Here is a 27439-nt window from a genome sequence, read left to right on the forward strand (position 1 = left end):
TAGTTTAGATAACATTTTAAGCACAATCAAAAACCATCTTAAGGAATGAAGTAGGAACAGGGTCAAGATAACATGTGGACGAACTTATTTGTTTGTAACATTTATTAGCTCCTGATGACTGATAACAGAGAAGCATGTCATCACTGATGTAGGCAGCTCATCAGGAAGGTTATAGGCACTAGTTTCAGCTGGCTGAGCTATGTTCTGTCTTATCAAGTCTATTTTATTTTGAAAATGAATTGCAGACTCCTTGCATATTTTAGAAGATAAAGCACCACCCACCACTCTAGTAGATAAGTTAGGGCTAATTAGTCGATCTATGGTGGGAAAAAAGGAGTTTGGTACTGTCTTTGTGTTTATTAATTACCCTCCTAGAATCTCCTGTTCTAGTGTATAGAATCATTGAGATGATCTATGAAATAATATCTCCCATTCTAGTGTGTAGGAGTGTTTAATAAGGTTGTTTATGAAGTATAGAGTATAGAAGTGGATATTGAGGTTGATTATGGACTAATATTTTCTATTCTACACTATAGAAGCTGTTGTTGAGATTGTTTATGTCTCTTAGTGTATAGAAGGATTTGTTAATGTCATTTATAGACAAATATTTCCTATCTTAGCATACAGGAGTGTTCATTGAGGTTGTTAATGGACTAATATTTCCTATTGTAGTGTATAGGGATGGTTTTTGAGGTTGTTTATGGACTAACATTTCCTATTCTAGTGTACAGAATTGTTTATTGATGTTGTTTGTGGACTAATATTCCCTACTCTTGTACTATCTCCTAGTCTTATTGTAGTATATATGAGTGTTTGTTGATTGCCATATCTCATCAGTAGAGGCTGTGCTGAGTCTAATGATAGACCTGTAATGCTTGATGCTGTAATCAAAATAACAACTTAGCAAAACACAAAATTACACAAAAGAAAGGCCTTAATGTAGGACTGAAAGAGTTAAAGGGAAGATACTGTGCAGATGTCACGCTGAAGGGCATGATCGAGGTATAACTATGAGAGAAATAAAGAATTTGATGGCATTCTCCTCAGTTGGCCAAATTAAATCCAGTTCATTTACTTAAATTGAAATTCACAGCTGAATTCAAGTGGCTCTTTGTACATCTCACTGAGGTGCCGCTATTAATACCCTGCCATGAAAGGGCCTAATATTAAAACAGCTCAGTGTCTCAGAGTCCGCTGCTCATCTCATGCACTATATATTCTCCTGCAACTCATCACAGGTCAATCATAAAGTCGGAGTTATTTATGACAAGACATCAAACCTCATATCCCTGAGATTCGGCACTAAATCTGAGTGTCCTCATGTCTTCAGCTCAGGAGGTCAGTCCTAACTGTCCCTGTGTATGGGCAAGTGTTTTTTTCTTTCCCCCGGGCCAGTATTCCTTGGCTACACCACATGTCTGCGAGATGCCCTGTAAAGCCTGAAATAATAATTTAAAAGTCAGAGGTGTCAGGACTTTTTCGGACCACATCAGATGTCTTTACGCGTGTACTGTTTCACACACGCAGGCTCAAAACAGTGGTCTGACTGGATGTTTAGGTTGCAAATGCAAAATTAACAATATATTGATGAAGATATGATGACAATAGTAGATAACTCACTCACATCCTTGGAAGACATGTCCTTCGCCAAGTTTTGAAAGCCCGCATTGAATACTCCTTCAGTGCTCTCACAATCATCAAATTTTGAAGCATTTCCATTGGTCCATTCATTATGAAATATTCACACTTTGTAAAGGACAGCTGGCATTTTCAAATGATCTAAAAAAAATTGAAATGACAAAAATGGAGATACTGGACAGTTACTGTCCTGACAGTAACAATATGTGTGGAAGACCTATGGGAACTTTTGTCCTGACATTCTATAAAAACAAGTCTGGGTGTGTTTGTATTTTACAGGTGACCTGCTGCGGTCGGGCCGGATCACTGGACTGACAGTTAATGGCGGCTGGTCAGCCTGGAGCTCCTGGAGCCAGTGCAGCCGAGACTGCAGTTCAGGCATCCGCAGCCGAAAGAGAACCTGCACCAACCCCAAACCCAAATACGGTGGGACGTCCTGTCTGGGACCTGCACAGGAGTACCAGGAGTGCAACACAACCCCCTGCCCAGGTACATACAAGAGCCACAACTGTTACTCAACAACACCACTATTAAATCTGACTCTCTAACGTGAAAAAAAGGAACAAGGTGATAGGGCTTATACTATTTTGTTGCACCAAAAAAAATCGCTTGTCACACAGACGAAGCTGACAGGTAGAGGCAGAGAAAGTACATACTGAGTATTTTTTCAGTAAACTTTATTAGATAAAAAATGGCCTTTTCCTTAATCCAATCCTAATTTAGATTTGAGAGCTGACACCACAGAGGATACAATGTGAAGCCTTTAGCTTTGTTTGTTAAAAGCATTTTAAAGAGCTAGGCATTCCCAAACTTTTTAAAGGCAGTTTACAGCTACAAAACAGAGGCACTAATGTAGACACATATACAGCATACAGCAAAACAACAGAGGCGGAAATCAAAGGGCTGTAGACTCTTTATGAAATAATGAAAAAATTTTGCAGCCAAAGTGAGAGAACAACTAAATAATGGAATTCATTGTGTTGAATAAACAACCATTTTCTGTTGTCAAGGACATTCAGTTTTGTGGAATATTCTTTAGCCCACATACTGTCTTCATTATAAGTTTATTTTTGATAAACAAATTGACTTGGTGCATTTCTAATCAATATCCAGTTTTGATCTCAGGGCAAATATATGGACAACAAACAGGGTAAATACATAATTACAGTATATTATTTATCATTCAGTAACTACTAATTCATATAATATATAATTAAAAATACCTTTTGTCAAATAGTTATATTTGAATCTATACTTTATAAGTTATAATCATAAATAAAATAGTAAAATTGTTAATATTAATATGGCGAGTGATCCCAAATTTTTGAACAGAAAAATTCACACCCACACTCCAACTGTAACCTCTCTTGTGTATTTTATTGCCTTTAGTACTCTTCACTCAAGTGATTATTAAGTGAACACATCTCATTTTACAGTAGCATCCCTAAGGTAATCTGTACGTGTTAGAGTGGTGTTGAGCACTGATGAACAATAAAGCGAACATAGAGTAAAAAAAGGCCACTTTCATATGTCACACCTATATCAGAGTATAAAACACAACTGCTGCTGTTAGAAGGTGCAAAGACCCTAATTTATCGGCGGAAATGGAGAGAAATCCCTGCGGCATCATTTCATGTAATCACATTTCAGGCTAATTATTCTGCCTGCGACTCGGAGGCAGGATTGTGTCGTCAGAAAATTCCAACAACGCGCTCTTCCTTGCTCTAATACAGCAGGAGGAGGAGAGTGTGCCTAATTAAATGAGTGAATGAGTGATACTGGGAGGAAATGTGCTTTCTAAATGGAAATACGCTTCTTAAGTATGAAACGACACCTGGCAGAAGACATTGCGGCAACAGACAATGAGGAATTTCATTTATAATCATTATTAATCAAATGCCGTCGCCATAGACACCAGACGTCCAAACCTGAGATCTGCTCAACAGAGGCCATCCATCATTGTCTGTGCCGACAAACTGAAAAGCTGATCCCTTCTGGGCAGGAACCTCCTAATTTCATTTGTAGCGAGGGTAGCTGCATTGCTAATATAAGGGCCACGACAGTGGTGGTTTTGTATTGTTTCAACTTCAGTGGGATGTTTAGAAGTGAATTAAGAAAGCTATATATATAGATTTATAACTGTATTAAACAGTATATATTCACTTTTGGCCACTTCATTAGAAACCCCTACCTTGTAGCTTCATCTTGCTGGTGTAAAGAGACTGTAGCTGCTGATGCACAGTTTGTGTTAGTCGTCTTCTAGCCCTTCATTAATGATTAGTGGGTGTTTCTAGTGTTAGATAGGTGGTCAATGAGTGGAAGTACAGGGTAGGTCTTTCTATTAAAGTAGCCAATGAAAGAAATACAAGGTTGGTGTTTATAATAAAGTGGTCAGTGAGAGGAAGTACAAGGTAGGTGTTTCTAATATAGTGGTCAGTGAGTAGAACTACAAGGTAGGTGTTTCTAATATAGTGGTCAGTGAGTGGAAGTACAAGGTAAGTGTTTTTAATAAAGTGGCCACTGAGTGAATGTACAAGGTTGGTATTTCTAATAAAGTGGCCACTGAGCGGACGTATAAGGTTGGTATTTCTAATAAAGTGGCAGGTGAGTGCAAGTCCAAGCTAGGTGTTTAATAAAGTGACCAGTGGGAGGAAGTACAGGGTAGGTGTTTCTAATAAAGTAGCCAGTGAGAGGAAGTACAAGCAAGGTGTTTCTAATAAAGTGGTCAGTGAGTGGAAGTACAAGGTTGGTGTTTCTAATAAAATGTAAACATTGGTAAACAGATAATATGACAGGGGACGACACGTAGTGCAAGATCATGATATTTAGCTGTATTAAAGAGTCTTTTAATACAAATAAGCACGTTTTCTTGTTTGGTTTTCAAAGACTTATATTAAAGTCTAAGTGTGGTTATTTGTAAGAAAACAATATCACATTATATATTTGTAATAGTATTAGTGCCAGTGTTACGCATTTTATTCTCTTCATACAAAAGAAGGCACTTTGACGAACATGAAGTTGTGTTGAAGCTAAATATACAAACCCATTTCCAAAAAACTTGGGACAGTATGTGAAATGCAAATAAAAAAAGGAAGCAGTGCTTTGTAAATCCGCTTTGACCTGTATTTAGACGAAAGCTGTCTCAAGACAAGATATTTACTGTTTTATCTTATCGACTTAATTGTTTTTTTTTTGTAAATATACACTCATTCTAAAAATTGATGCCTGCAACACATTCCAAAAAAGTTGGGACAGGGGAAATTTAAGACTATGAACAACATTTAATGTTCAGTAAACAGAAAAACAAGGTGATGTAATCATGCTTGAGTACAAAAGGAGCTTTCAGGAAAGGCCTAGTCCTTTATGATTAAGGATGAGTTGAGGCTTGCCGCTTGCCAAATGCATGAGCGAATAATCCAGCAGTTTAAGAGCAACTTTCCTTTTGGTATTTCACCCTGTATGTAGCATAAAATTATCAAAAGATTCAGGGAATCCAGAAAAATCCGGAAAAAGCAAGACCAAAAACCACAACTGAATGCCCCTGACCTTTGATCCCTCAGATGCCACTTCATTAACTGGCATGAATCTGTGGTGGCTATCACTGCATGGGCTTAAGAATACTGTTAGACACTGTTTGTCGCTGTATCCACAAATGCAAGTTAAAACTGTAATATTCACAGTGGAAGCTATATGTCAACCATGTCAAGAAATGCTGCCAACTTCTTTGGGCTCGATCTCATCTGAAATGGACTGATGCACAGAGAACACATATTTTAGTTTGATAAGTCCATCTTTCAAATTGTTTGTAGAAATAGTGGTCATCGTGTTCTCTATGTCAAAAATATAAAGGACCATCCTGTTACCAGCGTTCAAAAATATAATATATGCAGATATAGAGTGACCTGCCTGTCACCTGCTGAAAATGTATGTACCATTATGAAGTGTGAAATATGAAATAATAAATACCATACGGTTGCTCAGCTGAAGACTTGTTTGACTGAAGAATGGCAGAAGAAATCCACTTTCAAAACTGGATCACTTAATGTCTTCACTCCCCGAATGTTTCCTAAGTGCTGTTAAAAGGAAAGGTGATGCTGTAAGTAAACGTGTGTTAAACATGCTTCTGTCCCAAATTTTTGGATTGTACTGCAAACATTCATAAAGTTCGTAAATTAAAACAACAAATATGTGTTTCATACAGTTTTCAATTTAATACTGCTCAAACAGAATTTACGAATCACTGCTTTTTGTTTTAAATGGCTTTTCACAAATTGTCCCTTTTGTCAACTTCTACTAGGTTTGTACACAAAGCATTAGCACAAAGCTGCTTTATGATCACTAGACCTTTGCAGGAGTTTTTTCTTACTTAACTGAAAAGTAACAGTGAAATTATTACTTAGAAAATTTAAGAAGAAGGGAAACTTTTCTTGGGCAGCATACACGAACGGTCACACTATTAGAGCTCAGTTTCTCTTGCTTGAACCTATAAAGCCCAGCCGGGACTCAAACTGTGACAGGCCTTTTTGGAAAGCACGTCAGACCTTTATTGTACTTTGAAAGAGAGAAAAAGAGAGAAAGAAGTTTCCCAGCTGCCACTGGCCCCTTTCTGAAATAAATGAATCTTTTCTTCTTGGCTGTTGCTCTAGGCTCAGATGGAACGATCAGTCATACGGCGGCAGAAATTGACTGATCTGTCACTTTCCGATAGAGAAATTACAGCAAGGATGACAAAACCCCACGGAGAAGTTCAATTACGCCCCTGCGCGCCGCTCCCAACTCCTTAAAAGCGCCTCTAAAGAGACTGCTTTCTTTCCCTCCGTCGTAATAAAGTGAGAAGAGCGTCTACTCTAGATTCATCATACACCTTGTCTGTAGCCGCTGGCTGTTGGGAGTTGATATTTTGCTCAGAAATTGGACTCTCCTTACACAACCTAACCTTTAACCTTTTTACTCAAAGGGAAATAATGATTAATTATGACTTTTAACTCATTCTTCTTAAGAAAAAAACACTGCAGGCAAAATAAAAAATGAAACTAGTGATACATCTGATATAAACACACCTACTTGTCTCCCGCAGTGGTATGGACTAAGCTTAATCTCTGTATAAGAAACAGGCCCATAGTGTGGAAGGCTGTGTCTCGATACATACATAGTGAATACGAATTCCTGTGCTGGCTAGGTCCCTAGTAGAAGGAACCTTCGGACATTGACAGCTCAATTACATGTGACAGTATGCGGGAACAGCACATACCGATGTGGTAAAACAACCCCAACCAGAAAGCTCTCCCAAAGTGCTGTGCTTTAGCCGTACCAAAACTTTTAGGATGGGATATTCCAGTTATTTCATGACCATTTTACACTGATACAGCTGTGTGTCAGTCACACATAGTTAATGCAGTTATGCCTGTCTTCACTCAATTAACACTGCTAGCATAATGCTAATTTCCATTAGCATTGCTATAGATAGTATTCACAAAACCTGAAAAAAACTGTTGACATTCCGTCAGCATAATGTGTATGAGCACTCAATGTCGGCTATGGCTTCCAAATCGAGATACAAAGAAAAGTCTTTACTCTGTAAATACTGCATCAGCATACATATCGCAGGAGCCAAAAGCATACACATTGCTAGATAATCATATAAATGTTTAGTCTGTGGAAGAGTCAGCGATATTCTGATTTTACCAGGTTGAAGTGGCACAAATCTAATTTTTTGCCCTAATGGGACTCAGATCTGATGTTTTCAGGGCTGTGTGGACACATTTCAGGATGCCGGTTCGTTCACATTTGAGATTTGAGTCACTGAGGGAGTGTGAACCTTCCTGTCAGAGAGATCGTATTTGAGCAAAAAATCGGATTTGAGCAATGAGGCTTGTAATGTGAATGTAGCTTATGTCGGACAGCCAGGATGCTATAATAACACACTGTTTTTGTTGCTGTTGTTACTGCAGCCATTATCTGTCAAGATGCTTTATTAACTAACAGTGTACAAATGATTGCTATCTGAGTGGCTCCACAAGTGTTACATCAAATGAGTACTATCTATTGGGTTGTCCTGTGTTACATTACTGCGAATTAAGTACTTGTAAAATATAGATTAGTTTGTAGGTACAAAGTAGTTAGAGGCTAACATTAACATCAAAGTGTATATGTAAAGTTTAATGATGGAAGTAGCTGGTTAGCTACATAGTTAACAGGTAGCTGTGAACATTTCAACAACCCTTACTTTTTAAGTGTGAAAACATGAACATTTAATATTTCTTCAAAGTGAGAGGCAAGCGAGATAACAAATGGCACTCGTCCACTGTTTCAAAACTTTTCCGAAGTTAAGCTGGAGACACAAAGTTATTTCTGGGCAATATAGTGAACAGTCGATTGACAGTTCATGACAACTGGGACCTTGGAATTTTCCATCTTGGAATCTCCTACTTTTCACTTAAAGCATTCATGCAAGATCAGCTGTTTGAGGTCAGGAAAAAAAAAACTTAAATTAGACTTTTCCTACTTGGAAATCGGAAGCTTCCCAGTTCCCACTTGATCATGTACACCGCAGATGCTCACTGCTTTTCCCCGAGCCCTTCGAGGTTCAAGTACAGCTCGGATTGACCCGTCATTTCTCAAGACACATGGGAAGACAAGCATCAAGACTCTTCTCTGTCCTGGCACCCAGGTGGTGGAACAAACTCCCACTGGCTGTCTGAACAGCAGACTCTCTCGCTGTCCTCAAACACAGACTAAAGACACATCTCTTTTTACAGCACTTATGAGCAGTAATATAAGTACTTATTGAAATGTGTTGTATTGCATGTCTAATTCTGTTTCTTTTCTCTAGGTATCAACATAGGCTTCTGTTTTCTAGCAATATCTGAGCTCAGGAGTAGCTTTTATTCTAACCTATTTGTACTACATTCTCTGCGTAGACAGCAAAGCACTTTTTAAGTCGCTCTGGATCAGAGCATCTGCTAAATGCTGTAAATGTAAATGTAATGCAAATGTTTTAACCATATATTGTAGGAACAGTTGGATACCCTAGAAAATGGCTACTGCTGTAGAGACTTGGAAACTGACTCCAAGTGACCATTTTATAGCCACTGGTTCTTCATCCTAAGACGTCCTATTTTAATAGGAATAGTTCAACAAAAAATCTAATTTGCACAACTTCCAGCCTTACCACAGAAGTAGTCCATCAGCCAAGACCTGCTTTGCTCTGACATATGCTTCTTGACAAGTGTAGCTATCTTGAAGCCTGAAATTTGCTTGTACTTTTGTCCAGGCTTACAGATAACAGCATATCAGAAAACATCTCCACTGCAAAATTAAACATGCAGACTTTAGATACCAAACATTTCTTGGCTGATTAACTACATTTGGGGTAGCAGGGGGGATAATGACATGAACACTTGGAGCAGGTCTTCAGACCTGTCTGAGTTCTGATGTTCTGATGTGCTGTGAGGTGGAATGGGTGAATAAGTGTGTTTACACTGAGTTAATTAGAGCTCAAAGTGGCCAAGCGTTTTGCGGGAGTCGTTAGCCCTGCTGTCGCGGACCATCTCCTCAAGTTCACTGCTCATTTACACCAGAGGAGAGAGAGGACGAGAAAAACACGGTGTTGATGGTTTGTTTGCCCTCATTAATTAGCGTCAGGGTCGGGGGCAGTACAACAGGGAGACATGAGCCGATCTGAGCTTGTTCAACAATAACAGACACGAAAACACAATCTCTGTTACCATCAATTATTTAAATATAACAGACTAGATAGACAGATAGAGAGAGAGAGAGAGAGAGAGAGAGAGAGAGATGGATGGAGTGACCAACAGATAGATACCAAACCTTAACTTTATTTGTATTTTCTTTAATTTTTTTCATACAAATGTGTACATCATATACATTAATATAATACAGTCACTAAGCACTTTATTAGGTATACCTGTACACCTACTCATTCATGTAGTTATCAGCCAACCATGTGGCAGCAGTACATGCAGCAGGCCAGCAGCTTCAGGTAACATTCACATCAACCATCAGAATGGTTGGAAAATGTGATTTTGACCATGTCATGATTGTTGGTGCCAGACGGGCTGGTTTGACTATTTCTATAACTGCTGATCTCCTGGGATTTTCACGCACAACTATCTCTAGAATTACTCAGAAAGGTGCAATAAGGAAAAAACATCCAGTGAGTGGCAGTTCTGCAGACGGAAACGGGCGGATGGGCTACAACGGCAGAAGACCATGTCGGGTTCCATTTCTGTCAGTCAAGAACAGAAAGCTTAGGTGCAGTGGGCACAGGCTCACCAACATTGGACAGTTGAATACTGGAAAAACATAGCCTGGTCTGATGAATCAGGATTTCTGCTGACACACACAGATGGTAGGGTCAGAATTTGAGGCCAGCAGCACAAATCCATGGACCCAGCCTGCCTTGTGTAAACAGTCCAGGCTGGTGGAGGTGGTGTACAGGTGTGGGGAATCATTTTTACACACTTTAGGCCTGCTAATACCAATCAATCATCGATTGAATGCCAAAGCCTGTTTGAGTATTGTTGCTAACCATGTTCACCCCTTCATTTTCCCTTCAAATTACCCATCTTCTTATGGCTGTTTCTAGCATGATAATGCACCATGTCACAAAGCAAAAGTTGTCTCAAACTAGTTTCATGTACATGACAATGAGTTCAGGGTTCTTTAGTGGCCTTCCCAGTCACTGGATCTGAACCCAAAAGAACAGCTTTGGGATGTGGTAGAATGAGTAAAATCTAAAGGAAGTGCATAATGCAGTCATGTCAACAAGGACTAGTCTCAAAGGAATGTTTCCAACATCCATAATTGGGGCTGTTTTGAAAGCAAAAGGAGGCCTATGCAGTATTAGTATAGCATTCCTAATAAAGTGCTCGGAGAGTGTATGTGAGAATATGACTGTACATATATACATATGCATGTGTTTTTAATTCATGTTTAAATGTGTATTTTTTGTCATTTCATTTTTTTCTTTGTACGTTCTAAATGATAATGCTAGATAGCAAGACCACATGTTCTTAACACATTTAGTATTGGTAATGAGTGAGCTGTGTTTTGTTGTGTGAGGGGAGTGTGGTGCATGACCGAGGCATTTATACTTGCTGCTACAGCGAGCATCAACAGCTCTACAGTATTAATTAGAAACAGCTGTTTGAGAAGCAGATCAGTTTTGCCTGCTTCTAGTTGGGGTGAAATAAACACACTATGTAAGCCAATTAGCTGAGTTTACTGCAGTGCTCCGTGAGAAATGATTACCTCAAAAAGATCTGCACTGACACATACTGCACTAAAACTGATTAAACAACACACAGTTTATATTTTGATATAAAATGTTGGTTGTTAACTCTGAGACATCTAACATCTATCAATGTTATTTTAATAGACCATTTAAATGTACGTAGTATATAAATATACTTAATATTACATGTACTTAATATAATTATAATATTGAATTACATGGCAAATTACCTAATGAATTACATTTACATTTGATTGTCTGTATCAATATGTTTGAGTTTGAATTTCTGACTGAAAAATGACAAAATTCTATAAAATATAATAAAATATCCCCTCTTCTACTTATAAAGACAAATGTGGTATTGATTGAAAGTTTGGAATCTGCACTTTTCAGGATTAAAATGAAATGACGACATGTTAGGCAATTCCACCACTATTTTAAGGTGCTCTCAGTAATAACCTTTGTGTCCTCGCTCTGTCTCTCTCTCTCTCTCTCTCTCTCTCAGTGGACGGTAGTTGGTCCTGCTGGTCACCTTGGTCCAAATGTTCAGTGACGTGTGGAGGGGGTCATTACATTCGGACCCGGACCTGCAGTAACCCCCCGCCGGCCTATGGAGGGGACATCTGCCTTGGCCTGCATACTGAGGAGGCCCTGTGTAACACGCAGCCCTGTCCAGGTACAATACACACGTTTATACACATAAACACTCAATCTTGTTGACATGTAATACACATTAACAGTTCGAGAACACCTGGCTTTTATAAATATTTTATTTTTAAAGGAAAACAGTATATCACCCATGTAAATATTAGAGACAGTGCTACTTTGGGAATAAAGCCAAAGACCACGCCCACTTTATCTTCTTGTTGTGATGTGAGCGCTCATCACCACTCAAACAACGGCAAAAAAGGGGACTTTGGCAGAAAATAATGTGGAGCTGTAGGCTTGCTTTTGTAGGTATACAAAAATACAGCAGCATGCAGATGAACATCTTATTATTCAAAAACAGTCAAGGGACATGAGTAGGTTTTTGTACTGGACGAGTGATGGAGGCTGCCCCTTGAGATGAGCTAATGGGCTAAAAGAGCTAACAAGTGTCACATTGGATGCTGATAAGAACTTGTCGTCTTCAACTCTTCAAATATATTTTCACTGTTTCTGGACCTAACAAACATCAGCTAGAGTAGCTAGCCTAGTTAGTTTTGCAGCTACACTATCCCTGCCTTTATAATCACGTCATTAACAACATGCACATGTTTAGGCACTCGTGTTTCCGAGTAGGAAAGTATAATGTGACTCACTAACTCACAGATTGGTCTACTTATTTTTTTGTTTGTTTGTTTTAGCCGGAATGCCCAGCAGGCTAGCCTACTAGAGCCAGATTCACAAAATGTACCAGCAGATTCACCATGACATTAAAAGCTATTAGTGCCACGGTAACACGAGCATTATGAATGATCAGTCTTACCACTTGCGCAACATGAGGTATGTTTACATGTTGGGATTTATAGGGTTCTCTCTGTTGGGAGATATCTGTCTCAAACACTAAACCATAAACTTCAACTTCTGAAAATAATACTTATTTTTTTATTTAATTTTTAAAAAGATATTTTTAATTTCTTTTAAAGTGAAGTTGAAAGATTTAGATACATCATAAATCATACAGCAGGAAGTGAGACTGCATCCCTGTCCCTCATGGTCACATGGTGAGCAGTTAAATACCGCTGTTTGAAACTAAATGTGTTGCAAAGTCTGAAAATCAGTGTGTAACACTAACAGTGTGTCAAAAGAAATGACACTATCCTTTTTAATAAAAAATATTATGATGTGTAAGGTGTGTTTATGCATGTTTGTGTTCAAAGCTGTATTTTTGAGTTCCGCTAAAATTAGCTAAAATTGTCACTACCCAAACAGTCAATAACGAATCATTTGGTAAAGTTTCTGTAGTGTTATGATTGTTTTGGTAGTGACGAACATGGAACGTTCAATCATTTGTTTTAATAAATAAACAGAATTAAGGTATAAACAAAATCACTCAAAGCAAAAGGATTTTAGTCTAAAGTCCAAGTCAGTTACTCTGACATGTAACCAGTTTGGTAGAATGATCCATATACATAAATGCATACATAGCTCATGCTACTTATACACATACATATGCATCATGTACTTTGACACAAATGGTAAAAACTACATATCATACAACTGCCACACATTTGCATGCACTCAAAAACCTGCATGATGCAAACATAGCTCATGCTACTTATACACATACATATGCATCTTGTACTTGGGCACAAATGAAAAAAAAACTATATATCTTACAACTGTCATACATTTGCATTCACTCAAAACCTGCATGTGTAGAACATGCAGTATATTCGAATGCATGAAAATATAACTCGCACCCATATCCATGCTATTTACCCACAGACGCGCTAACGTATTCAGAAATACATGAGTGCACTCGTTTTCTGTGGATGGTGAAATTACACGCCTGTACAGGCTCTTTGTGTGGTTGCTGCCGGCCATCACTTCAGTCCTAATACTCTGCAGAACGGCAGGCTGGTGGAAAAAAGAGGGAAAATATCACGCTTTATAGAAAAGTGAATGATGGAGTCGAGCATGTGGAGAATAAGGAGGGAGGAAAAGGGAAGGAAACAGGCAGTCAAATCCTGCAGTACAGTTGGGGGGTGGGTGTGGGGGGTAACTCCTGTATTCAAATGTCAGTCCATCCATTAGCCCGAGTCAGACTGAAGCTACAGAATGACCTTTTATTAGCTGTGTTGGCCTCTACCTGTCACACCATTCATTACTATCGCCATAGAGGAGAATGCTAATGAAGGGAATGTGAGAGATCAACCGCAGACGTTTGTTGATACTGGCTGTTAAATACTACATGGGACAACAATTACACTGTGGTTCAAAGACAGCTACATAGTCAGTGTGTGTATGTTATGTACAATAAAACTGCAGTTGCTTCATCATCTCAATTGTTTTAGGGTCAGTGATTTTTAAACAGGATAATTTTACCATATGTCAGTTGGCACCACCATGCATTCATAAAAAAACAGTATAGTTTAACACTGAACCAGCCTAACCATGAATCATTTTTCCAATTTTTGTGAAAGAACTAATGACCTTGGCATTGCGCCATGAAGGGCACTTCTTTACAATGTAACACCCCATCCAAGCATGTCAGAATAAAAGTCCTTGTTGTTGGTTGTACCATATGACATTTGAGGAAAACAGAATTTACAGACAAAAGTTTTGCAATTAAGTTGAAATGTTTTAAAGTTGCCCTATTTTGCAGCAGTTAACATTTTTAAAGATTTTGTAAAATCACTCCAATGTTTTGATAATTACATTATCCTTTTTAGTTGTTTACTTAATCTGTACATATGGTTACACGGTCGCACCACTTGACATTTTCAGACTTTGGGATGTACAAATGCCCAAGTAAACTGAAACTGAAAGTGAACTGATAATTATGAATCTTTATCAGTGTTTACATACTACAACTATTTTATTCAATAAAAAGTGAAGGATATATGCTTTTTCTATCATATGGACCCTTTTAGAGGTTTTCTTATTCGCCGTCAATGCAGAAATTATACAAATAAGGATCCAGGACAAAGTAAAAGTATCAGAGCCTGTAGAGAAGCAAAAAAGTAACGTTCTTTTATTAACATTTCCATAGAGAGTTGGTCAGACTGGTCTGAGTGGTCCCACTGTGACTCTTCGGGTGTTCAAGTGCGTCTTCGTCACTGTGACGTTCTCTTCCCCACCGGCAACCAGTGTGCAGGAAACAGCAGCGAGAGCCGCGCCTGCCTCACCGAATCCAACTACATCCCAGGTATGCATTCACATACACAGAGGCTTTTCTTAGACAATGTAACAATATGCAGTCATACATATGTGAGATATGTATTATATACAGTACTGTGCAAAAGTCTTAAGCTCCTGCGAAGATTACATTTAAAAACCTATTTATCTGGGCAGTAAATATATATATATATATATATATATACAATATATAATATATATATATATAATATATATATATATATATATATATATATATATATATGTGTGTGTGTGTGTGTGTGTGTGTGTGTGGGTGTGTGTGTGTGTGGGTCTCTACACTCATTGTCTATTTTATCAGCTCTACTTACCATAGCACTTTACAGTTCTGCAATTACAGACTGTAGTCCATCTGTTTCTCTGCGTACTTTGTTAGCCCCTTTTGACCCTGTTCTGCGATGGTCAAGATCACCACAGAGCAGGTATTATTTGGTTGGTGGATCATCCTCAGCACTGCAGTGACACTGACATGGTGGTGGTGTGTTAGTGTGTGTTGCACTGGTATGAATAGATCAGACACAGCAGTGCTGCTGGAGTTTTAAAACACCTCAATGTAACTGCTGGACTGAGAATAGTCCACCAACCAAAAATATCCACTCAACAGCATCCTGTGATGAAGAACTAGAGGATGACTAACACAAACTGTGCAGTAACAGATGAGCTACTGTCTCTGACTTTACATCTACAAGGTGGACCAACAGGGTAGCAATGTCTAATGGAGTGGACAGTAGCACTGCTGTGTCTGATCCACTCATACCAGCACAACACACACTAACACACCACCACCTCAGTGTCACTGCAGTGCTGGGAATGATCCACCACCCCAGTAATACCTGCTCTTGGTCGTCCTGTGAGGGTCCTGATCATTGAAAAACAGGTGAAAGGGGGCTACAGAGTATGCAAAGAAACAGATGGACTACAGTCTGTAATTGTAGAACTACAGAGTACTCATATATGGCAATGAGTGTAGACACAAAGTAGGTGTTCCTAATAAAGTGCTCGGTGAGTGTACATGTCCATATATATATATATATATATATATATATATATATATATATATATATATATATATAATAAGGAAAATGATTTTGCTCTTTTAATTCTAGAAAATGTAACAAACTTTACAAAGTCAGGAGCAATTTGTCCTGAAAATGTACAAAAGCATACACTCACTCTAACACACTACAGTATGGTCTGTATCGACTACAATACAAACAAGCATCTCCTCTTATTGACAGGCAGTAATGCAAGACACACCAAACCATTGATTGCAGCAGCACTAGGCTAATTAGCGGCTCATCCTCTTCCTCATCTAATAGCCCCGATCAAACAAATGCATTACAGGAATATGTTTTCCGAAGCATTTGCATTTACAAAAGCACAGGAAAGCTGAGACACTACCTGTATTACTGTTTGTACACACTGGCCAATGTGAGAAAGCATCTCATCTGGTGTATACAGGGGCAGGGAAAGTGATGTACGATGTGCCATGTAAAACAAATAGTTTCATACAATATATTGTATTAAGAACAGCACTTCTTTTTTTATCTGAATGAGCTTACCCTAAGGTTAGTTTGAAACAGCCCAGTCCAGCAGACCCATTGTAATGAAAGCTGCTTTATCACTTATTTCCCTTCCTGTAGATAATTTTTTTCCTCAGCCTTATGTTCAGTTATACAGTAATAGCAGATGCTTTTAACTCGAGTGAGCTAAACCATGCAGACACAAGCCGCAATATGAGAACACTAAAGTCCTGCGAGGCGATTAAAGCTAAAGTCAAGAGGTGAAGTGCTAGCCTAGCTTATGGATGTGAAAAAATATGGAAACAGATTTTGTGCTTTTCCATTATAAACATTATTAACATTACAAAAGTTAAACACATTATTTAACGGCACCAAATCGGTTGGTACGGTTAAGTTGTGGCCACCACTTAGTAAAGTGTTGGTATGAGACAATTAATTTGTGATAGTTAAGTTGTGGCCACCACTTACTAATGTGTGGGTATGAGACAATTAAGTTGGGATAGTTAAGTTGTGACCACCACATAGTAAAGTGTGAGTATGTGTGGGAAAAAGATAATTATGTTGTGCGAGTTAAGTTGAGGCTATGACCTAGGAAGCTGTGGGAATGAGATAATTGGTTCAAGACCACAGTTAATAAGGCTTGAGAATGAGATAACTAAGTCGTCTTAGTTAGGTCATGGCCATGACTTAATAAGGCTTGAAAATGAGATAATTGTGAAAGTCGTGGCCCCAAATTAGTAAGGCATGGGAACAAGATATTTAAGTAGTGGTAGTAAAGTTGTAGCCATGACTTAGAAAGTCTTAAGAACAAATTATTAAATAGAGGCTATGAATTAGTAAAGTGTGGAAACAAGATAATGAAGTTGTGATAGTTTACGAAGTCGTGACCACACAAAGTCCTCAGCAGGGCTCTGTACAAGTCTTCAGATGTATTGCATTATGGGACTTCATTGCTTTCAATTGCATCTGAAATTGTGTCTCAGAAAGCACCACTGCTGCCACATTTATTATTAAATGTCTGGATCTGTTTTATCACTCTAACAGTTTGTGTTTTGTACCTTTTCCTCCTCAGAGATTTCTGTTGCGCATTCCAGTCATGAGGACAGACAGTGTGGGGGTAATGATTTATTCAGTGTCTTACACATATCACACCACACAGGGGGATGTATGAGAACCATTTTGCTGTTCTGTAATAATCACGATTTTTGTACATATTTTAAAAAAAATTATGTTTTTCATCTATTATAACATTTTTTTCTCGTTGGTTATGCAATTCAGACCCCTGAGCTCTTAGCTATGCCCTTTGATCTGAACTTTTATTATTAGTATTCTCATCAAACAGTGGTCTAGACAGTGTGTGCTACAGAAAGCATTATCAGTTTTAAACTTTTCACAGAACAGATATACAATGGATGCGTTCCAAAGTTTAGAATCACTGTTTTCATTCATGTAAAGCAAATTGTGTTGCATGTTACTACTATAATGCTACTGCTCTACAACTTCACAGATATCAGCTAATGAGTATGAAGATGTAAAAAAGAAGAAATGTTAGACAGTCCCAGAATGATGAACAGAGCTTTAGAAGCCACAACATAAATATGATAAAATACACATTTTCAATAAATAGTTTGTTATTATTAACAACAATTATAAAGATCAATTCTTCCACCATGTAATGTAGTTATTTAGAGTAGTCTATTTTTGCCAAGCCACTATATTTACCGTTTACATTGTAGTCATTTCAGTTTGTCATACAATAATGAAAATATCATAACTTAGCATAATCCCTCACCTTCTAAGTAGTTTTTGTTCTGACAAGTACCATCGTAATGATAATAATAATTTCACAGCGTTGTGTGTCCCTTTTCCCACAATGGGACTGAATTTCAAATGGCTCCCTACTCCCTACTATGAGTACTATGATGCAGCCACGTGTGCACAATTCCTATATGGACATATAGTGCACTATCAGAATGAAGCTTTCCTGTTGTGTATGTGTGTATGTATATATATATATATATATGGACCATTCTACTGAATTACATCAAATTAAGGTCCCAAAAAGAAAAAATGAAGTATTCAGTTCCTAGATATTTACAAGGATCACGTTCTGATCTATTTAAACCCAAGACATTAATTAAGGAAGCAGTAATATGTTAAATATATACAAAATCATCATTTACGGGGTACTCTTTATTGGGAGGTATCTGCCCCAAACTCTAACCCCTGAATTTTGACTGCTGAAAAATAATCCTTGCATATTTTTGTTTGTTTTTTAATCATAGTTTTGAAGATCTTTTGGATTTCTTTCAAAGTATAATCGAGAGATTTCAATTTTGCTGTAACATTTTCATGTCACTGAAACACAAAGAGTTTTAGATTATACGCATAATCTTATTTTAGCCACACCCCTACATTTTAGAGCAGGAAGTGAGACTGCATCCTTGTCCCTCATGGCCACATGGTGAGCAGTTAGATCCCATTGTTCTGAAGTAAATGTGTCCCAAAGTCTGAAAATAAGTGTGTAACATTAAGGACTGTCACTACTGAAACACATATTTTCTGCAGTTAAGTAAACGTTTGTGTTTTAATAAAAATATTTTATTTTGTGTATTTTATTTTTTATATTCAATAATTTTGTGTCTGTGCAACTATTCAAAGCTGTGTTTGCTACTCATATACTAGCTAGTGTTTTTGACGTTCTGCTCAAAATGAGCTAAAATTGTCACTACAGAAACATTTGGCAAAGTGGTGACAAAATGGAATATTCAGTCATAATTCAGTTTCAAATAAACATAATTAAGGTATCACTCAAAGCAAAAGGGTTTTAGTGTGAAGTCCAAGTGAGTTAAAAGTCAAAAATGTTTTTGAACTTGACTTTTTAATTATTAAGAAAATTAGCTTTCAGCTCCTCAGTTTAAACAGAACCAGGTTCTTCCTTCATCTGTCAGTACACTCCGTGGTCCATGTGAGCAGCATGACAGCACAGAGTTTGTCCACTAATGCAGAGTTCAGTTGTTGTGAAGTGGTCATAGCTTATATTGAGTATTTCTACAGTGTTTTTAAACTCAGCTCAGCCAATTAGATTTTAGAATCTGTTTTATAGTATTAAATTACACCATGCCCTTGTAAGTGTAATGTAAGTGTAGTGGTAACTGACTTCTTAGTAATTCTGACTAGCTTTGGATTGTCATTATCACCAACATCACCAATGCTCCTTTTCTGTCACCAGATTTTAACGTCTTCCACATGATCGCTGTGGGTTTAAGCAGCTCTATACTGGGTTGTCTGGTCACTTTACTGGTCTACACCTATTGCCAGAGGTACCAGCAGCAGTCACATGATGCAACAGTCATCCACCCCATCTCCGCTGCCCCGCTTAATACCAGCATCACCAACCACATCAACAAACTGGACAAATATGATTCGGTGGAGGCCATTAAGGTTAGTAATCCCTGTCCAGTGCTTTAAAATAGCATACAGACTATTAGCTATAGAGTCTGCTGTGTGGTCCATGTGTGTAATTTTGTCCTGTAGTGTGCCGTTTCTGTCTAAATACACTCATTTACTCATACACTGCTTTCTCATAAGTGATGAGCTAACTCCCTAACCTGTGTTCCACGCTCAGGGAGGATTATCTCATGAGGGAAAAATAAAGAAGCATGTCTGTGTCTGTATTATGAAAGGAGAGCTAATCCAAAATGTGCACTTTTTGCTCAGAGAGTACTGCTATTGTTTTTGAAAGGAGCTCATTATCATCAATTTGAGATTTGAATGAGTGGATCTTTTGACACAGACGTAGCTTGATGAAGGCAAAGTGATTATAAAGAAGCTCCTGCTTTATTGCAAGTGCAGTCAACAGAACAATTAAGGCTTCATTTGACTTGAGTCTGGGCTAATTAGACGAAGAGCTCACCCTTATTGCGAGTGCAGAGACTCTGTTGTGGAGTTACATGCAGTAATTCATTAGAAAACTCAGTGTAGTGTATTATAGCCACAAAGGAATATGTGAACAAAGGACATTCTATATAGCCTGGTAGTCAGTCAGCAATAATGGATAAATGGATAAATTCTGATATAAGATAGAGAAAATGAAGTATAGTGGATAGAATTGCTGTAAAATTCATTTTCACTAACTAATCTGATGCAGTATACTGTAAGATTGTAAGCTGATTTTAAAATGAACTCAGCTTGGCACTGGTGAACTCATGCCCACATGTCGAGTTAAAGGGGAATTCCACCAGATGGTTCAAAACTTCTGCTTAATTCAGTTGCTGAGTCAAAGTCATTCAGAGTGGTCTGATGTGAAATGTATGTCATTATAGAGAAACTTAGCTCACATTCTTTTACAGTGGTGGTGATCAGTTCCTAAGTTCCTAAGACCAGGGATTACAATGTCTGCAACACAAATATAGCCACTTTATGTACTATCCAAAACCACCAGTCAACCCACATGTGTCTTCTTTTTATATGTAATGTGTAAAGTGGTAAATCTGAAAAACAAGAAGTTTTCTTTGGGGACTAGTTTGACTTTCAACACCCTACATGTATCTCCAAGCCAAGAATATATTTTTAAAAATACATTTTAGGCCAACACCTTCTCACAACTTTTGTAAAAAAATGCCTCAGGCATCAGGCAGTGTATTCATAACCATTTCATGTAATAACTTTCTGTGTGGGAGCTTTTAGAGGTGGACGTCTGGTATCTATCACCACCACCACTGTAAACAATTGACTTGGTAAGTTTCTCTAGAACAGAGCATTTCACACCAAACCATCCTGAATGACTTTGTTTACTTCTTAGCCATTTAATTATACACATTTTGAAAAATAAAAAAGGTAAGTTACCTTATAATTTTAAGTTGACCTGACTTATCATTTACAGAGAAAATGAAACCAAATGTTCAGCCAAAAATCAAATTTACATTTGTTATTGCATATTTTTAGCCAAATCTCAGCCAAGATGACAAGGTACAGACAAAATCCATGCTTGAAGATTGTATGCTGGTTGTTGTTCATAGCTACTGTTTTCACTATGCCACATACTTTGGTCCATGTTTAAGGATAAGAGCACGTTATGTCAGAATAAGCAAGTCTATTAGAGATTGCTGAACAACTCCAAACAGTTTAGGGCAAGAATGTCATGATTTATTATTGAGGACCCCTCAGGGCCTTCTGGGCTTTCAGAGAAGGTCTAATGATGCCTGTAATGTTTAGTTCATTTTTATTTTAATAGAATCATCATGCTTATTGTATTTAAACTATGCAAGTATTGGAGTAATGCTCTTACTTCACATTAAGTTTTGGTTGGAAATGAGAAGGTCCAATATTTAAAACGGCCAAAAAAAATTGTCCAATCTAATCAGGATTGTTTTCTCTGTAGTATCTAGATACAGCCAAGCGAGCTCTCCCATTGGTTAGGAGTTCAGGAGCTGGACTGGAGGCCTAATGTGTTTGATTATCCTCTAACATAATTAGCAGTGACAGAGGAATCAATGAATCACATTTTGATTTACAATGGGACTTCTGTGGAAATTTAGTGAGGCAAATGTTACTCTAGGCCTTCTGGAAGTTCTAAATAAATCACTGAGTGTGAGTACAAGCTGTAGTCAGGTTTCAGTTAGCTGTTAGGAATGGTGAAATATAGCTCTATACCAGGACTCTTACTGAAAGAGTCACTTTAAAACTGATACATACAAGATAAAAAATGGTGAACATGTAAACATGGAATGTCTTTTAGAAGCTTCAGACGTCTGCAGTTAATCTAAAATGGCAATAAAAATGTTAATGTGAATTGCTGTTGGCATTGACATAATACTAAAATCCCATAGGAGCGTTATCATAGAGATGGGTTTTTGCTCAGTTTTTGACATTGTGGCCCAAACTGAAGGCTTAACTCTAATAACCACAGTTTATCACTGTGATTTAGGCATGCAGTTCAGCTCCAGTGCAAAACTAAAGAAGGGAACTTCAGACATCAAACATGTCTTGGCTGATTAATTACATTTGCAGTAAGGTGGGAGAACTGTAAATTTGATTTTTGTCTGCTGATTAAAACATAGCCTATGGATCCAGGAGATAAACAAGTTAAAGTCTGGAGGATCTAGTAATTGTGTAGGACAATCCAGGATGGTAGATATGGTGGGAAATAGGTTCAATATGAATGTAGAACAGAATTACAGATTCCAGGAATAGGCTAGTTAGGAGTTTAGTCAGTGGTTAGAAGTCATGAAGGTAATTATAAGCCATGACAGAAGTCTGAGAGTGATGTGATGGGGGATTATTCATTAAACTCTCTGGAGCGTGTGGAGCGGTAGGCTGTAGGTGGTATGATGGGCTTTTTTGGACGTGACTCTGCTCCCTTCCTCTTTACAGCCCGATGTTTCCGTACTGTTGCCTTTGGATGACCACAGCATGCGCCAGCCTTTGTCCACTAACACTGGCGTGGCCCGCGGCCTGGAGATTTTCTACTAACTCTCCAACAGCACATGCCCTCTCCTCTCCTCTTGCGAATCCCGTCTCCGCCCCCCCGTCACCCTCGTGTACGTTTTGGCAGGTGTGCGTGCCCATGCATCCAAAATCCAGATTATTTCTCCATCTCACATTCCATTCCACAGGGCAGCAACCGAGGCTTGTGAGAAGGCAGTGTAGTGTTTGCCTGTTCTGCGTTGGTGTTGTTGTGGAATGGCCACGTCACTCATAACGTTTTGCTGCTTGACGTTTCATTTCTCTATAAAGAAGATTCAGTGCCTCAGGCATAACAGTGAAAGCACATGCAGTGCAGTACTCAAATTGCATCACCTTTTATCAGTAATGCACACTAAACTGAAGAGCAAACCCTTCCTTACATTGTTCTGACATCAGTTGAGCCCTTGCAATGAAAAACAGTACGTGACATGTTTTGTTAAAATCAAATTAGTATAGTATGGCATTGTCTGATACCCTGTATTTAAAATAAAAGGGTTGCTAAAACGTGAATAAAGCATAGTTTGGCTTTTTAATGGTTGTACAAAATAAAATAGAAAACAAAATAACTGATAATCCAAAAAACACAAGATGACAGACTGAGTAGTACACACTTTGAGTGACAAAGATAGCTAGCTAACGTTAGATTACAGTTCGAATGAGGGCTATAACTGGACAGTGATAGCAGTGACATGCCTTTAAGTTTCACTGAGGGCTCTGATTGGACAGTGATTACAGTTGTCTCCAAGTTCGAATGAGGGCTATAACTGGACATTGACTACAGTTATGCCCCCAGTTTCGACCAAGAGCTTTGACTGGACAGTGATAGGAACAATCCCCACAAGGTCGGCAGGGGGCTGTGATTGGACAATGACTACAGTTATTCCCTCAAGTTCAGCCAAGAGGAGGGGTGTTCCTGAGTGGTGCAACCATCTAAGCCTTGGCCCTATCATCAGGGCATCCCAAGTTTGATCCCCGGTGATGCTACAGCCATCCGTGGCCACGAGTCCAAGAGAGCACAATTGGCCTGCTCCCCCTAGGTGGACAGGATACCCCCTCTTTGCCCCAAGCATAACACAAAGCCAGCACAGGCGTATGTTAGCTGACATAACAGAACTGGAGGTTGATGCTTTCCTCCAAGCACATTCAGTCCAATGACGTTGCGTTAGCGGCAGTTAGCTGGCTTCACAGGACTTCACAAGACCCTCCTAGTGCTGGTGGTAATTTGTGTAATTTAGGGGGGGGGCTAGCTAGTGGGTGGAATTGGATATGACTAAATTGGGGAGGGAATTGGAAGAAAAAAAAGAAAAGCAAGTGGAATGCAATGTATCTGCGTTTTTTATCAAGGTGGATTACTTTCATTGCTGACACAAATTAGTACACAAGAACAGCAATTAACTCTTAAAAAGCAAATCCCTGCTAATTGTTTTTCAGTGAAGAGAATAAGCAACATCTGAACAATGTAATGCAGGTTTTGTTTTGAGTTTGGCACATTTTCTAATGACATTTGTCCACTATATTTCACATTTCTTTTAGCTGTTATGATTGCTTTAATGTTTGGGCCTGAATCTTCTCTATAGTCCTCCTTCCTCTTTTAATTGTTTGTTGTCGTTCACTTCCTTTTCAAATCAAACGTCTTGTTCTTCACCTTTTTTGTTGCTTGTTTTATGCCCCCGAGAGTGTCCCCACACACCATGTCTGACTGTTACCACAGAAAATTCCATATAAATGAGCTTCAACTTTTGTGAGGGAAAAGTGGGCAAGCAGTTAATCTAACTGCCCTATAATGCAGCACTTTCTGATGTAACTAGTTACATGAATGCTCTTTGTGGGGCGTTTGTAGGTATATATTTATTTCTTAAATATTTTGTTAATACCTTTAGCATTTTTTAAACTTCTTTTTGTTAAATAATTAGTCAATCTCAAACTATGGATATTAAACCAAATATGTCCTGAAATAAAAAAAATTCAGCTTTATACAATTAGGCCATCTGCCATAACACCCGATCATTTGCTGTCGTGTTTTTTGTTTTAATTACAGTCATCTTTCTTTCTTTCTTTCTTTGTTTTGTGTGTTTTGCCTGTTTCACCAATCTGTGGAATGCTGTTGAGAAACATTTTTCTCTATGAATTTGTGCTTTTTGCCTTATTTAAAGGTAATAATCTTCAGAAACCTTACTTACAATGCACTTTTCTCTCATTTGCAGGCTTTTAATAAGAATAACTTGATCCTGGAGGAAAGAAATAAATACTTTAACCCTCAGCTCGCTGGAAAAACATACACCAATGCCTACTTCACAGACGTCAACACCTATGATGACTATTAAAGCCGGATTTTTAAGGCCAGTGCTCCTTAATATCGCAGATTCAACACTGCGAGTAGTACATGCAGTCTAATTTTTACTTTTTTTTTGCTTTGTGATTTGCTATTTGACATTTTTTGTGGGACCATTTCAACATCACCTGTCAAAACTCCCACCGTACCATCTTCAAGCTAACGAGGACTTTTGCTCTTGTGGATGTTATACTACAAAAAAAAAACCAATTCTGAAAACTCTTGCACATGAAGAGCAACAAAAATGACATCTCCAAGGCTGGAGAAATGTTTTAAAAACTTTTTAAGGAAGGCGATTTGATCCCTATGTGACTCCTGTGAACTCTCTGGGAAAATCCCTGACGTTTGGGGAGAAACACTGGCGCTTTTATTTTTTTGCATGATTTTCACCCATTGTGTTTTTTCTTCATCGTCGCTTCATTCTTTCGCATGGTTGTTTTTGCATTTCTGGACAGTTTTGTCTGCTTTGCTGAGTCGACATCTTCCTGAGGTCCTACATACGTGCCCAGAATGCGCTCACCGGCCACTTTATCAGAAAGCCCCGCCTTATATTTCCACTTACTGGCCTCTTTGTTACAAACAGCTACCTTATAGGTAATACATACCTACATAGGTGTACAGTTACAGACTGCAATTTATCAGCTCCTCCCCTCATCCTATAGCCCAATCATCAAGGGTCAGTTTCTGACCACATGGCCACCTCTGACCAGATATTATTTGGTGGTCCATTCTCAGCACAGAAGTGACACTGGCATAGTAATGTGTGTGGTGCTAGTATGAGTGTATCAGCCACAGCAGTGTTGCAAAAGTTTGGGTGCCCCGGTCAAATGTTTTTGTGTTTGGTTGATTATGTAGATGAAAGTAAGTTAACACATCCTCTACAGACAACACACATCTGCATATTTTTATGCACAATTGCAGTTTATTTGCTGAATTTAACATACTGGAAATTAAACATAAAATGTGAAAAAAAAAAGTTTTTTTTCAATATATTAAAATCAGCACATAAATGACTGAAATTTGAACTGAAATTTGCAGAACTGTGTTGACCTGTTTTCACTCAGAAAATCAACAAAATATCAATTTTACCAGGGCTGTGCAAACGTTTGCATACTTTTTTCAACTGTATATTAGTAATCAATCAATCTATCACTTATTTTGAGGAAGAATCAAATATCAAATAAAAAAGAAAAATAGATTTAACTGAACAATAACAGTAATAACTATGCATAGACTTTCGGATATTCTATAATTTATAGAAATGCATATAAATTGGTGTGTTCATCAGGCTCTTAAATTGTATTATCATCATTCAAACTGCCAACTAATTACTTTACTACATATATATACTTATTAAATCAAGTAGTTATGACTAGACTACGACCTCCTACAAGCTCATGAAGTCTCATGAAGCATATTTAGCTTTGGAATTCTTAAGAAAAGTTTCAGCATCACAAAACCTAACAAACGTAATCATGGTTAATTTGTTTTACACTGACAGTTAACAACTTTCTCTGTTAATCCAGGTTTAGACACTCAGACTGTGAATGATCCCCATGTGCATGAAAGCATGACATTTTGATGAACTGCCAATCATGTGAAACATGAGTCAAGCAAACAAAGAAAAATGAATCATATTATATAAATCTGCAGAATGTAAAGCATTCAGAACCTCAACCCTGATTGGTCCAAAGTTCAGCCCTGATTGGCCAGAACCTCAACCCTGATTGGTCAGAAGTTCAGCCCTAATTGGCCAGAACCTCAACCCTGATTGGTCAGAAGTTCAGCCCTGATTGATCAGAAGCTCAACTCTGATTGTTCAGAAACTCAACTGTGATTGTTCAGAAGCTTGTTCTTGCTTGGTCAGAAGCTCAACACTGATTAATTAGAAGCATAGCCCTCATTGGCCAGAAACCTCTTCTGATTAGTCAGAAGCTTGACCTTGATCAATCAGAAGGTCAACACTGAGTGGTCAGAAGCTGATTTGAACCCCTGAACTTAACCGGCCCTGGAGCAGGTTGGACATTCAGCATAAGTTGCCATAGTGATGTAAAAACTGATTCGCCATCATGAGACAGAAAATCCAGGGTGAGATCCAGGGTTATTTCAACAGACAGTGGAATTTAAAATATGACAAGTAAGTGACTAAAAAGGTACATTTTTATAATTTTATAGTGGTCCACCACCCACAAATATCCAGCTAAGAGAAGCTCTGTGGTCTGAAACTGACCACTGATGATGGGCTAGAGGATGGCTAACACGGACTGTTGGTGAACAGATGAGCTACAGGCTCTAACTGTATACCAGCAAGGTGGAGTCTCCGATAAAGTGGCCAGGGACTGAATTCACCCATCAAAAAAT

The 27439-nt window shown here is 38.2% G+C and overlaps 1 protein-coding gene across 1 annotated transcript in view; it reads left to right on the forward strand.

Moving 5' to 3' along the window:
* sema5a (sema domain, seven thrombospondin repeats (type 1 and type 1-like), transmembrane domain (TM) and short cytoplasmic domain, (semaphorin) 5A) overlaps positions 1-25548 on the forward strand; it is a 238508-nt gene extending 212960 nt beyond the window's left edge. The window contains exons 17-22 of the mRNA XM_036558268.1: positions 1918-2127; positions 11400-11570; positions 14592-14747; positions 17351-17395; positions 19511-19722; positions 24951-25548. Of these exons, the coding sequence (XP_036414161.1) occupies positions 1918-2127; positions 11400-11570; positions 14592-14747; positions 17351-17395; positions 19511-19722; positions 24951-25070 (914 nt within the window). The 3' untranslated portion in view covers positions 25071-25548. The remainder of the gene's footprint in view (positions 1-1917; positions 2128-11399; positions 11571-14591; positions 14748-17350; positions 17396-19510; positions 19723-24950) is intronic.
* Positions 25549-27439: the final 1891 nt, after the last annotated feature.

This window comes from Colossoma macropomum, unplaced genomic scaffold (genome assembly GCF_904425465.1).
Source record: "Colossoma macropomum unplaced genomic scaffold, Colossoma_macropomum, whole genome shotgun sequence".
NCBI lineage: Eukaryota > Metazoa > Chordata > Actinopteri > Characiformes > Serrasalmidae > Colossoma > Colossoma macropomum.